Source organism: Abramis brama, assembly GCF_963993115.1.
Source record: "Abramis brama genome assembly, chromosome: 2".
NCBI lineage: Eukaryota > Metazoa > Chordata > Actinopteri > Cypriniformes > Leuciscidae > Abramis > Abramis brama.
Genome location: NC_139964.1, coordinates 67,643,516 through 67,658,105, shown reverse-complemented (window position 1 = coordinate 67,658,105; position 14,590 = coordinate 67,643,516). Strand labels below are relative to the sequence as shown.

The 14,590-nt window shown below is 41.8% G+C and overlaps 1 protein-coding gene across 1 annotated transcript; it reads left to right on the top strand.

Annotated features, from left to right (window-relative positions):
- Positions 1-2,550: 2,550 nt before the first annotated feature.
- On the top strand, positions 2,551-10,176 carry adamts1 (ADAM metallopeptidase with thrombospondin type 1 motif, 1). Its single transcript, XM_084097582.1, has 8 exons — positions 2,551-3,398; positions 4,685-5,025; positions 5,105-5,237; positions 6,110-6,567; positions 6,651-6,837; positions 6,922-7,100; positions 7,726-7,901; positions 8,365-10,176. Exons 1-8 carry the CDS (start codon positions 2,810-2,812, stop codon positions 9,077-9,079), a joined length of 2,778 nt encoding a protein of 925 aa, XP_083953708.1. The 5' UTR covers positions 2,551-2,809; the 3' UTR covers positions 9,080-10,176.
- The last annotated feature ends 4,414 nt before the right edge of the window (positions 10,177-14,590 follow it).

Genomic DNA, 14,590 nt, shown 5'->3' with positions numbered 1-14,590 from the left:
AATTTGAGTTTATGATCCAAAACTATACCAAGGTATTTATAATTTGTTACTAACTGAATTTGTTCCCCGTTAATGAGTGTAGGATGTGTTATATTCTGCTCTCTCACTCTAAAATCAATAACCATCTCCTTAGTTTTGGAGGCATTTAAGAGGAGATTTGATTCTCACTCCAGTCAAGAAATCCAGTAAAGGCTCACTAAAGCAGAATCATCTGCATACTTGATGATAAATCTTGATACTTGATAATAAATAATACACTGATGGCAAATTACTCCACAAACATTGTTACAGACTTGTTACTATATACTCTCTTTTAGGAGTTGTTTGACTGGTCACCACTACTGGATGAAACTGCTTAATCACTGTTTTCAGAACAAACTGTACTGAAGTCTGCAATAAAATATCAATATCAACTCTCAGATCTCAAATGATCTGAGCTGCTCTTAAATCTGGATGAAGATTGACTCGTTTCGCTGTTTTTATTTCTCCTAATGAATTTCTGGAGAAACACCTTCAAACGTGTCATGAAACCCACAGAGAAGAACTCCATAAGTCTCCTGATCTATAAAGGATCAATAACATTTCCTCTGACATCAAATCCGATTCAGTTAGACCACGTTCACACTGTAGTTAAACGGTGTCACTCCTGAGTATTTATTACAGAGTGTTTAATCTCACTGTGTACACACATACACACATACACACACACACACACACACACACACACGTCGCCAATAAGGTTAGTAACAACAGCATTTATTTTAAAATCTGCATAATTGTGCACGAGCGTGAACTCTATAAAGCAGTGACGTCACAGTGTAGCGCCGAAACACTTGCACTACAATAGAAGAACATGACTTTAAAAGTAATAAAAGTGTAATTACGGATTTTGGTTGCCATGTTGTTTGTACATGACATATTGTTCAATCAATCAAACAGAAAAACAAACAAACAAAAAAAACACACTTGCACTATAATTCTACACTAGTTTTTGCTGCTGATCATAAATGATGCTGGAGCGCCACCTGCTGTCTGCTGGACATAACATTACTGTAAATACATTAAACACAGAAAACTGAACATTAACATTAACAGAAAACCGCACCATTTACATTCTTATATCGTGTTTTAATTATAATTCTTTACAAATTAATTAAAATATATATATATATTGTAAAAGTAGGTGTTTAACCTATACAGTGTGTAATGTTATCCTTTCTTCTTAAACTATTTTTATACCTGTACAATTATTATAGATGCAATTTTATTATCTGGTATTAATTTAGAGACCTACCTATAGGCCTACTCTTTAAAAAATGTATTTAAAAAAAAACTATTTCCATATTATGACTCTCGGTTGCAGCAAGAGCGAATGAACTGTTGTGTTCTGCTGCTCTCTGCTGGATTTACACTGAACTTCCAAATTACACTAAAAGCATTTAAGGTGGACTTTCAACTCTCTGGACTTGAGGATTGACTGAAAACTATTTAATAGGTCATAATAAATTGCATATGCATGCAGAAATGAACGTATTGTTGCCTATATGTCACTCAAAGTCAGATACTCTGCATAAATGTTTAATGTAAGCATAATGTCTGAAGCATATGCTTCAGAACAATGAAATGTAAAGTTTTATTCTATAATGCCAGTGAATCTTCATTTTCAGTAAGTCCACATTTGATATCCATTGTGGTTCTTTCATTCAGAACACTTTGGGTTTGTTCTCGGACGGCATGAAGGCTAGGCTACTTTCTTTCAGAAGGTCACCGACCGCTTAAATTAAATTTGGCCCATTAAACACAAGACACAAACTATTTCCTCCGACACTGTGAGGCGGGAGCCATAATCCGCACATAATTAATTTTGGATGGAGTTCCTGCCCGACACAAGAAGCGTTTCTGGAGGAGAGGAGCCGGTCCACCTTAACAGCACCGCGGCCCGGCTTCTATCAGGAGTTTTCTCAAAGTTATGAACAAACGTTCTTCCAGAAACGTTCGTTCAAAGTTATCTGGTCTTTAATAATTGTTTTCATGGAACGTTTTTCTGTTGTTGGACGTTTCAAATGTTACACTGAAATGTTACAACTAACATTTTGAAAGTTACTATTTGTTTTAGAACGTTCAGAGAACATTTAAAAGTAACTGTTTGCCGAGTGATACTTTAGAATGTAACGTTCGAATTTAAACATTTAAAAACCTGGAAGTTTAGAACGTTCAGAAAACATTCAGTACTTTCATGAATATGTACTTAGAACATTTTTTTTTTTTTTTTCTTCACTCCTAGAGACAAAACTGTCATATTAGTGCACTTCATTCTCTCAGAATATGAATGGACTCTAAAAGTCGTGTAAATGCAGATAGACAGATAAAGATTTCGAATGAGTAATAAAAGGGTCAGAACTGAAGTGTTGTCCTGTGATGATTGATGATTGTGGCTGAGTTCCAGCACTCTATTACGCACTAGCTTCGGGTTCAGTGTGGATCAAAGGGGCTTCAGGAAAGGGGTGGTCCTGCACGGGAGCATATATAGAGAGACGCTTCTCACTTCTCAGACAGAAGGAGAGAAAGAGCTGAAACTCCAGGAGACAGTGAGGGAAACTCTCCACTTTTGATGGTTTTTAAGACTCGTCTTGTTTTCAACTGCTGCTAGAGACTGCGATTATTTTATTTATTTCCATTTTAAGCTCTGGATTGGTACCTATTGCAGTTTTCTGGTGATTTGGGAGTCAAATTCTCAAAAGAACTAAAACTTTTTAAGGATTTCCATCGGGTGCATCATTTTATTTGTCTTTCACCCAACAGGAATATAATGTCTTTTTTGCGCGTCATTCTGGGTTTAGTTGCAGCCCTGTGCGTAAACGCGGCGCAGAGCGCGTGGGAGGAGAGCACGGTGGTGCCGGTTCGCCTCGACTCGCACGGCACCGAACCGACCCATTCAGCAGAAGCACGGGAAAAGGAATCAGAGAAACGCATCTATCGCTTGGACGTCTTTGGAAATCGGATGGAGTTGGTGCTGGAACCGGATCAGACCTTTTTAGCGCCTGGGTTTGTGTTCCAGATGGTGGGGAAACCGGAGTCCGAGGAGTTTGACAGCGCGGGACAGGCGCGGTGCTTCTTCTCGGGGTCCGTGAACGGAGATGAACTTTCCGCTGCGGCGATCAATCTGTGCAATGGACTGCGGGGCGGTTTCTATGTCGGGGGCGAAGAATACTTCATTCAACCCGCAAACGCCACCGGACAGGCTTCAGATGGAGACATCCATATCATCCGCAGGAGAAAACGGGGGTTGCTGGCTGAGGAGAACGGGTCTAAGTGTGGGGTGAACGAGGAGGAGGAACGGGTCTCCGAGAAACCATTTGCAACCAAATCCGATACAGAGTCATATACAGAGTCTAAAGGTAAATATTGCAGAATAAAACTTCATTTTTTATCTATCTTGTATCTACAGACGTTTATTAGGCTATTATTGAGAGACTGAGATGATTTTCCGTTAATATTTCATGCACGCCTCCGGTAACCCAAATAAACTCGGTGACTCCGCGTCATTTGGCGCGCGCTGGCGCATGAGGAGCGAATTAAGCAGGTTTAAAAGTCCTGCGTCTGTCTTAACCTTTTACGCGCCAAATCGCATAAAAGTCGATTGCTGTTTGCACAGATGCAAGTCTTAAAGAATACGCGTTTTTCTAAAGTGCTCTTCAGAAGAGCCTCCTCCAAAAAAAGCGAGGCGAGGGTTAACTTGGAGAGGGCAGAAATCTCTCCACATACGCAGGAGGAGGGAAGGGGACGTGGGTTGGGGGAGGTGGGACTGGGAGAGAATGGGCTTGGGTTGGAGAGACGTGGAAGTTCTCCTCCTGGTACCGCATGTTGCGCAGATCCGCACCGGAGGACTTGTATTTCCGCCAACGTTTCTCGTGAAAGTGCGCAAGTTTTGGAGAGGTTATTAGCGGGGCGGAGCAGAAGCTTAGTCAAATAAAGAAGCAAGCAAGCAATAGCTTTCCATCTTTAAGTACACAGTTCTCTCTCTCTCTCTTTCTCTCTCTCTCTCTCTCTAGTTATTAGGTTATTAGACACCATCACATCTCACTTGCAATAAAATTGCGTTTATGTTTATTAGCGTTCTAGCGCGTATATGCACACTCTTTTTTGGCATTGATGTTTCCATTAAATGTTCCATTACTATTTAACAGTAATGGAACATTTCCAGTGAAAAACAGTCCTTTAGATTATTAAAATGTTCTTTATACAAAGAAAGAAGGTACTTTGAGGATCCAAAAATGGTTCTTCAATGGCATCACTGCAAAAAAAAAAAAAAAACTATTTTGCAATCTTTATTGTTAAGAGTGTACTCATAAAAGTACATTTGGCGTCTAAACGCATCTTTAAATTTCAGTTAAACAGACCAAAATTATTGATTACATCATCTTGCACTCACAGGCATATATAAATGTATGTCCAATAAAATGCACTCTGGAGTGAGAATGTCCCTCCCCTTAATATCACATGACACCAACTAGCAATAGGAAGTAGGAAATTGTGATCAAACTAGGGTGATTGTACGATGTAAATCAAGTTCAAATAAAGAAAAGACCATGCTTTTGATCATCAACATGGGAAAAGTATTTAAAAAGAGTGCCCTAAGACTGAATATGATTTAATATAAATATATGTCTTCCTTATCCTCCAGCACACCACAGATCCCGTCGCTTTGTGTCCACTCCTCGTTATTTGGAGATCATGATTGTGGCAGACCAGTCAATGGCAGAGTTTCATGGAGCTGGGCTCAAACCTTATCTTCTGACCATCATGGCGGTGGCGTCCCGTCTGTATCGACACCCTACCATTCATAACTCAATCACTCTGGCAGTTGTGAAGCTGCTGGTTGTGTATGATGAAGAGCACGGCCCCCAGGTGTCCACCAATGCGGCGCTTACCCTTAGGAACTTCTGCCAGTGGCAAAAGCAGCACAACCCATCAAGTGACCGGGACCCGGAGCACTACGACACTGCAGTGCTGTTCACCAGACAGGTAAATCTCACTTAATATACCACACCTGGTTTCATCTGAGTATATTATGTGCCATGGCTCATATCTGTGAATTGTGCAGGATCTTTGTGGAGCTCATTCTTGTGACACTCTGGGGATGGCGGATGTGGGAACCGTGTGCGATCCTGATCGGAGTTGCTCCATTGTTGAAGATGACGGCCTGCAGGCATCCTTCACCGTAGCACATGAGCTTGGTAGGTACATCCCCATGTTTCTATATGTAAGCAATAAGGTATGAGAGGCTAGTGCTGTTTTGTGAATAAGTCACGGCTGAAGGGCGTTGTTAGGCTCGACGTGAAGCAGAGTAATCCCTTCAGCCGTGACTTAATCACGATACAGTACAGCCTCTCGTACCTTATTGCTTTTATAAAACGGTTACCACACAATAGAAATATTAAAGCCCCAAAAAATATATATAAATGCAAATTTCATGAAGTAAAACCACTAAAAGCCTTCCTTCCGCTGGAAAAAATAGTCCCTGACCGTGAACAGTAACGTTAGTTACATTATTTCGCCTTTAGATGGCAGTAAAGACTGTCTATATGAGTGAGTCAGTCAGTAGAAGAAGACTTTTATATTGAAAAGAATGAAACTTGTGAACACGGAGAAGCAAGACGCAACTGACAAATGACTAGCGTGTCGGACGCGGGAAAACCCTTTAACTGTTAAAAGGACAAGATATCGCAGCGGACATCCAAAAGGATGCTTTATTAGGAAAATAGGACTGACCTGAAGGAAAATGCTAGATCTACTGTAAATGCAGGTACACTCGCTTACTCGATCTCTCACAATACTCTACTCTAGCTTCAATGAACAATATCAATGAGAACAAACATATGTTTACGTGGCTAAGAGTGGTTGCTAGGTGTTGTGTAGTGATACATAGAACCGTTGGGTGAAGCGGTCGTGTTTTATCGTGATTCAAACACAGCTATTGACCAATGAGAATCAACGACTGGAACTAACCGTTTTATAAAAAACTGGTGAACAAGTCAATGATTGTGTAGTCAATAATGATTGATCAATAATGATTGATCAATAATGTCAATAATGATTTCTCCTGTAGGTCACGTGTTCAACATGCCGCATGACGATGCCAAACAGTGTGCCAGTGTTAATGGCGACCAGTGGAGCGCCCACATGATGGCCTCGACCTTGTCAAATCTGGACCAGCTTCAGCCCTGGTCTCCTTGCAGTGCCGTGATGGTCACATCATTCCTGGATAATGGCCATGGTCAGTGTTTACTGGACAAGCCCCAGAAGCCTCAGCAGTTGCCCCAGGCTCTGCCAGGTTCGGTTTACGATGCCGACAGACAGTGCCGTCTCACATTTGGAGACGAGTCCCAGCACTGTCCTGACCTGAGCACCACTTGCGCTGCACTTTGGTGCACCGTCACGACTTCAAATGGACTCCTGGTCTGCCAAACCAAGAACTTTCCGTGGGCCGATGGGACGTCTTGCGGGTCTGACAGCTACTGTATGGCAGGACGGTGTTTGAGCAAGGCTGAAGCTGCCAGATATCAGGTAAACACCATTTGGTTACCATTTGTTGACAGAAATAGTGTAATTTAGATTTTTTTACTGACAATGTCTTGTTTCTTTTAAAGACTCCAGTCAATGGCGGATGGGGAACCTGGGGACCTTGGGGAGATTGCTCACGTACCTGTGGAGGAGGTGTGCAATACTCTTTTAGGGACTGTGACGATCCCCAACCCAAAAATGGAGGGAAATACTGTGAGGGCAAGAGGATTCAGTACCGCTCCTGCAACACCGAGACCTGCCCTGATAGCAATGGTAAGGGATGGTCTTGTCACTGTTCCTGCAACCAATGCAACCAGATGCAAGCTGCTTTATACTCAACTGTATTTGTTTGCACAGGTTTGACCTTCCGTGAGGAACAGTGTTTGGCCCACAATGACATCTCCTCTCAGGTGTCATTCGGCTCAGGAGACGGTGTCGAGTGGGTGCCGAAGTATGCGGGAGTCTCTCCTAAGGACCGCTGCAAGCTGGTGTGCCGGGCAAAGGGAACCGGGTACTTCTTCATTCTGAAGCCAAAGGTGAGTGTCTCTATTACCCTGATCAAGATTTGATCTAATAATGGTTTGCTGGAGGCAAGGCCAGTGTGTAATCCGAGGTTCTCTCCAATGTAGGGGTGTAGCGATACCCTCATGTCACGATTCGATACATAACACAATACTGAACTCGCGATACGATATTATTGCGATACCCCAAGACATATGATAAAATGTTGATTCAAATGCTAAATTTAATATTACATTGTGTGTGTAAATGAATAGGCTTAGACTTGGTGCTGGAAACCCAAAGCACAGGACAATAGAGACACCAGAATAAAAATATTCATGACTTTGAAGCTGAAAATACAGAATTATTTTAGACGAATATGCTTGATCTCTGTCACTGACTAGATATATTTAAAATTAATGTAGACCACTTTTTACTGGTAATATAAGACATTTGGCATTATCAGGACCCACAACTATTCCCTCATTGCATTATTAAAACATTATATTCAACATTATAGAAGTTTAATGTAGTACTGACACTAAAACTCTGAAAACTCTTGAATTTGTTTCTCACATAGTCATATTTTTTCTGGGTGAACTATCCATGATACATATTGTTGCGTTTTTGTATTGTGACACCCGTACTCAATGCCTTCAGGTTGCCGATGGAACACCATGCACTCCAGATTCAACCTCAGTCTGTGTCCAAGGCCAGTGTGTGAAGGCCGGTTGTGATCGGGTCATTGGCTCCAACAAACGTTTCGACAAGTGCGGCATCTGTGGAGGAGACGGATCTACTTGCAAGAAAGTTTCTGGATCGATGGAACGTTCCAAGTAAGTCCTCAACCTGTTACCAGTCAGCAAGCAATTTTGCGTTTAAAAGACGTCTAATAGCCGTCCAAACACAGCCCAGACGTCTAGGCTAAAACAAAGCAAAATTTGGGCTGTCAGTGAAAATTTTATAAACTTCTAAACCATCGCCCAAGAATAGACTAGTCATCAATTAGATAAAGAAATTAAATGAGTGAAGAAATGAAACCAAACACCTTGTCATCACTGTTTACTTTGCTTACATGATGGAATATCGTACATCTCGCAAGTTATTTATCAAAACAACATGTAACCAAATTCAAGGTTATTTTGGCTAGAAGTGTGTTACTCATAGCCGGACTATATCAGGTCTATAGTTAACCTAGACGGTGAAATTACGGCTATTGCTTGCTGGATAGTTTAAGTTTTCCAACACACCTCCTCAGATTTCTGTTTATACTAACCTTTGCTTGTTTCTGCACTTTAGACCGGGCTACCAAGATGTAGTGACGATTCCAGCTGGCGCCACGCACCTAGACGTTAAGCAGCGCTCTCCCGGAGGCCGCCGGCACGACAATAGCTACCTAGCCGTTCGTCGGCAAGATGGCACATACCTACTGAATGGCGACTTTAAGCTGATGACTTTAGAGACTGACATCTCTCTGAAAGGCGCGCTTCTGCGATACAGCGGTTCCTCTGCACTACTAGAACGTCTCCGAAGCTTCGCTCCCTTACCTGAGGCTCTTACTATCCAGGTGTTGTCAGTCGGTGACTCCCCAAGACCTCGTGTAAAGTACAGCTACTTCGCTCCACGTCCAAGTGGGTCAAACCGGGCGTCCATTAACGCCATTAGCGTAGCAGGCGATGCCGAATGGGTCCTACGTGAGTGGGGAACCTGTTCACAGACTTGCGGAAGTGGGATCCAGAAGAGGGACGTTCTTTGCATTGATGCTTATGGACGTCAGTCAAAAGACTGTCCTGAGGAGCTGCGCCCTGTGTCGTCACAACCCTGTGCTCTTCAGGCTTGCCCATCCTGGCTCCTCGGGGAGTGGTCCGATTGTTCAAAAACATGTGGAAGAGGCTTTCGCAAGCGTCCATTGCGTTGCATCGGACACGATAATCGTACTTTGCCTAACGAGAGCTGCAACGCAAAAGATCGGCCACGACCTCTCCTGGATTTGTGCAACATGACTCCCTGTTGAAACTGAACACTTAACAACCTTGCAAGTTGGTGCCGACAAACACAGGTCTTTGGATTCAAAGGGTCTGAGACTGCAACCAAACTTCTTCCAGTGTGTCAAATCCCACCCATCCAACACTGGGTACTAAGCTGTGTCTTGACAGCTGTGATGGAGGATGAGAATATGAACACCTCTGCTGCTTTGGATGCTGATGTCATGCATGTTAGATTTTGAGTGTGCATGGGTGTGTATGATGGATGATTAATGAACGGGTGCATAAAACAGCTATGCATTTTTACCGTCTGTCTGAGCTGGACTAGACAGATAGGTTTAAGTTGTCACAAGAGAGCATATATTGTCTTTAACCAGGGTCAAGAGCAGTACTGAGACAGAAGAGTTCATTAGTGGTGGTGTTTTCAATAAAACGCCCTCTAGTGGTTCTCCGTTTAAAAGTTGCACACTTTGGCTCAAAGCACATATTTAACAAATGCATTTTTCTTGCCAAAATCAATGCCATATCTCACCTCAGCTAGGCACACATGCTGCTAATCAAACACCACAACAGGTATTATGCATTTCCGCATAACTAAGTTTAACAATGCACATTAGCCTTACGTTTAGCTTCCTAGTTTGATATTTTCAGCATTTTGCAAAGCCATACCTGATCAAGAGGGATCATATTTTTGAAGGGGGAGGGTGACCAAAGAGCATAGGTTCTACACCTGAGGAGAGAGTGTGTTTGTGTGTGTTTTTTAATGTGTGTGTTTTTTAATGTGTGTGTGGGTTAGTTCTGTGTGATTGTGTCTGTGGAGATATGGTGAGGGACTTCTCTCCTACTACTACTTCATAAGTAATCCTCTCCTGCCTTCTGAGAAGGTGTCTTTGTAATGAGGTTTGTCTTTTTGTATAGAATATCCAAACGTTATTTATTTTTGTACAGCCCATTTAATATAATCTTGTTGCTTTTTTTTATAAATATTTTATTTCTATTTGTTGTTATTATTATTGTTGTTTTTGAAATAACTGAAGGATGTAGATTATATTAAAGTATTTATACGATATCTATGATCTTAGGTTTATGAATAAAGTATCACATTGATTTGTGGATCAAAAACTGATTTGTTTGGCTTATTTTGGGCGTGGCTGCCGAGTGTAAATCCTGGTCTGAGGACCTCTAGGGGTTGATGAAGGTACTGTAGGGGTGGACTGACATATGATATTTTTAATGTGGGTAATTTTGTTATGAATGTATATTTCACTTTATATTTCATATATAAACAAATGCAAATCAGTTGCACAATAAATCCAGTACAAGGTAAAATAAGAGAAACCACTTATTTATTATTACTTGATTAATAAAATGTGGATAATTGCAAAGTAAAGCAAAACAGTTTAGCAGGAGGGATATAAGTATAAGGTATACCAATATCAGACATTACAACTTAACTTTAAAAGTCTGAACACAAAGTTATGCATTGTTTGACAAACAAAGTACAAAATTATTTTTAAACACACGCATACAATAAATTAAAGTCAAAAGAGCAACAACATGACCAGATCATAATTAATGCACAGCTGCTCATATTATGAACAAGACAAGTAAAGTCCTAACCCTAACAGTCGCACATGCGACTTTTCATCGACTTTAGTTCAGCTTTTAATACAATACGGCCAAACACTCCTGCTGAAACTGTGTAACCTTGGACTGAACAAGTCATTATGTTACTGGATATTGGACTTTTTAACCAACCGCTCTCACTGTGTGAAGCATGTTTCTAACACCATATACATCAATACTGGTGCCCCTCAGGGTTGCGTGCTCAGTCCACTACTCTACACACTTTACACACATGACTGATCTGCCTCCTTCCACACTAATCACATCATTAAATTTGCTGACGACACAACCGTGCTCGGCCTCATAACAAACAACGATGAGACGGCATACAAGGAGGAGATTGAACTACTGGCAGAGTGGTGTAAAAAGCATAATCTGGTACTTAACATCAAAAAGGCAAAAGTCAAGTCAAGTCACTTTCATTTATATAGCGCTTTTAACAATATAGATTGTTTCACAGCAGCTTTACAGTGATAATAGGAGATTACAGTAACAGAGATTGTTTAGGCTTTACAGCAGATCTAGAATAAAGTTATTGTCCAGATAAAGTTAGTTTTGATTGATTCACTCCCGTCACAAAGATCATTAGTTATTAACTTAGGGGCCACTAACACGACACCGTTCTAACAGAAAACCCTTAAGTTCTCTCTGCGCAAACTTTAAAAACGTGAACCTGTGAGAACGCTGATGGCGTGCACATGCGTATTATGTGTTAGGTTTGCACGTTTGAATATATATGTGCGCAAGCGTGTAGTCCTTCTTTACAAACCAACCCTCAACAAACTACAAGTCTGGCCTTAAAATTTTATAATACAGAATTTGTATCACTTCCATGTAGCCACGTGAACCGGAATCATCCCGACAATGTTTTATTTCTTTAACAAAAGAAATCATAGTTGACTTTCGTAAATCACACCACCTTGGTCACTCACCTGAAGCTGAAAAGGAAAGAGCGAAACTCGAGGCCCGCACAGAACGGGGCGAGTAGGACCCGGGTGGAGGGGTTACATTGGTGCCGTGACCCGGATGAGAGTGAGGTTTAGGGGGGTGAGTGTAACGGAGACCGGCTAGTAGTCGCTGTGCGAGTAAACTTCACTCCTCTGATCTCAATAGGCGCAGTCTTTAGCCTCCTTGTTAGAGCGCCTGACTCTCACGCCGGAGACACGGGTTCGAGGCCCGCACAGAGCGGGGAGAGTAGGACCCGGGTGGAGGGGTTACATTGGTGCCGTGACCCGGATGGGAGTGAGGTTTAGGGGGGTGAGTGTAACGGAGACCGGCTAGTAGTCGCTGTGCGAGTAAACTTCACTCCTCTGATCTCAATAGGCGCAGTCTTTAGCCTCCTTGTTAGAGCGCCTGACTCTCACGCCGGAGACACGGGTTCGAGGCCCGCACAGAGCGGGGCGAGTAGGACCCGGGTGGAGGGGTTACATTGGTGCCGTGACCCGGATGGGAGTGAGGGTTCGAGGCCCACACAGAGCGGGGCGAGTAGGACCCGGGTGGAGGGGTTAAATGTGTACACCTCCCCCTGTCTGCATAGGACACACAACATCATGAGAGATCGGTTCCATCCAGCACACGGCTTGTTCCGCCTGCTACCATCGGGCAGGAGGTACAGGTCTCTTCTTCAAGCCAGAAACACCAGAATGGCCAACAGCCTCTACTCCCCGGGCAGTGAGACTGCTGAATAAGCACTGTTCCCTTCTCCCTCCTCCCTCCTCCCTCCTCCTCTCACTTAATCCACTCACTTAACATTATCCAACAATTGCAATAACTGTGAACTGGACTTTGCATTGATGCAGCACACACAATTATACACATTTTCTGGTTAATAGTGATTCTTCGCCTCATATACCCTTTTCCTTGTTGTTATATGTCGATTTGCCCTGTTTTGTGCTACTGTTGATCTCACTTAATCCGTGTATTATACATATTATCCAACAATTGCAATAACTGTGAACTGGACTTTGCATCGCTGCAGCACACACAATTATACTCATTTGTTCCTGGTTACTAGTGATTCTTCGCCTCATATACCATTTTCCTAGTTGGTTATTTGTCGCTGTGCCCTGTTTACAAAATATGCTATCTTGCACTTCATGAAATTGCACTGTCGATTGATGCTCTAATGTAATCTCGTTGTCTACTTGCAATGACAATAAATTATTATTATTATTAAAAGTCCACTGGGCCAAATTAAATCAATTAAATTAAATTAATTCAGATGTATTTATTAGTACTCTCAACAGCTGTACGACTGGCACATTCAGCAGCACAGGTAATAATCACATCACTGGTCATAATGAGGAAGTCTTTAGTTATATAACAAGCTTTAATAATTCAAGAGGACACTGTTGGGTTTAGTCATTATGTTACAAGGGTGGTTCAAGTGGAAGCGCTTCTGCTGAATAATACATACAACCAACCACCCTGCAAAATAATCCGTGACTTCGAGTTCACACATCATGATAGCAGGGCCTCTTCTATCTCTGACTGTCTGAAAACTACACATATACTCAGTAATGTTACATTTTAGGTTAATAATGTTCTCAAAACGTTAGCACAAAAACCTTATCTATACATTGTTCATGTAACTTTTTTTCTGAAACATTTTAGCTGGATAATAATCTTTAAAATGTTGCTATTTCAGAATCGGAATGTTCAGAGAACATTCAAAAGTAACATGTTTGCAACATGATAAAGTGGAATGTTCTCTTAAAGTCTCCCTGTGGTGTAAATCCAGCTTTTAATGTTGTTTATGTGTCTATGTGGTGTTTTTAACGTGCTTTAAGACCAGAGCCGGACAGTAACGGAGTACATTTACTTGAGTACAGTACTTAAGTACAATTTTGAGGGATCTGTACTTTACTCGAGTATCATTTTTGGGGAGTACTCATGACTTTACTCAAGTACATTTGAGAGGCAAATATTGTACTCTTTACTCCACTACATTTCTATTTCTAACTGGGAGTACCTGTTACTTCTTCTAAAAAAAAAAAAGGAAAAAAGAAACATCTCGGAAACCCTCAATTTGTTGTTTCCCTCTCAAATGTGATTGGATTGTGCAGGCGCCACTGATTGGGACAGCCTATCAGCAATCACCTTCAGCTTTCCGCCAAAGTCAACTCCATGGTCAGATTTAGATACGAAACCATGGACTAAACAATAGATGAAGACACAGCAGGTCCATCCCGGAAGCAATATTTTTTTTCCCCAGGATGGTAGGGGAAGACTCATGAATATTCATTAGGGAAGTCATCCCTGATTGGTCTTAACCCCAGTGACGGGTAGGCTTAGGGGCGGGGTTAGGGAGGTCATAAGACCCCCAGTGACGGGTAGGTTTAGGGGTAGGTCATCAGACCAATCAGGGATGACTTCCCTAATGAATATTCATGAGTCTTCCCGTCAACCCGTGGCCCCACCTCGCCAGACTATTTCAATTTTCTGAACAAGTTAATGATAGTTTTCGCTTCAAGTGTTTGCTGTGTTTACCAATGTAAGCACTGTGGCAGTAGTAATGCAATATTTAGAAAATGTACTGTTGTACTTTTGATACTCAAGTACTTTTAAAAACAAGTACTTTAGTACTTTTACTTAAGTAGACATCTGACTGTAGTACTTTTACTTGTACTTGAGTAAAATTTAGCAAGGGGTATCTGTACTTTTACTCAAGTAATGTAGCTGTGTACTCTCTCCGCCTCTGTTTAAGACAAACCATGTGTAAATTCATAAGTCGACAGCATTGCTGAGTATTTTCTGCTTAAAACTGCAGTGAACCAAAGACAGTCTCAAAAACACGCTTTGAAATCGCTGGTGTTTCTGACGTCACAAACTACCTTGTAACCAATCAGATCAATGTGTGATCGTCAACCAGTGGATCTCTGAGCTGAGTGAGTGAGTGGAGGCGGGGCTCATTT

Excerpts from the sequence above, each read along its gene's own strand:
- adamts1 (XM_084097582.1), top strand. The coding sequence starts at position 2,810 with ATGTCTTTTTTGCGCGTCATTCTGGGTTTAGTTGCAGCCCTGTGCGTA. Across the intron at positions 6,568-6,650 it reads CTGAAGCTGCCAGATATCAG|ACTCCAGTCAATGGCGGATG; the intron begins GTAAACACCATT and ends TTTCTTTTAAAG. Across the intron at positions 7,902-8,364 it reads GGATCGATGGAACGTTCCAA|ACCGGGCTACCAAGATGTAG; the intron begins GTAAGTCCTCAA and ends TCTGCACTTTAG.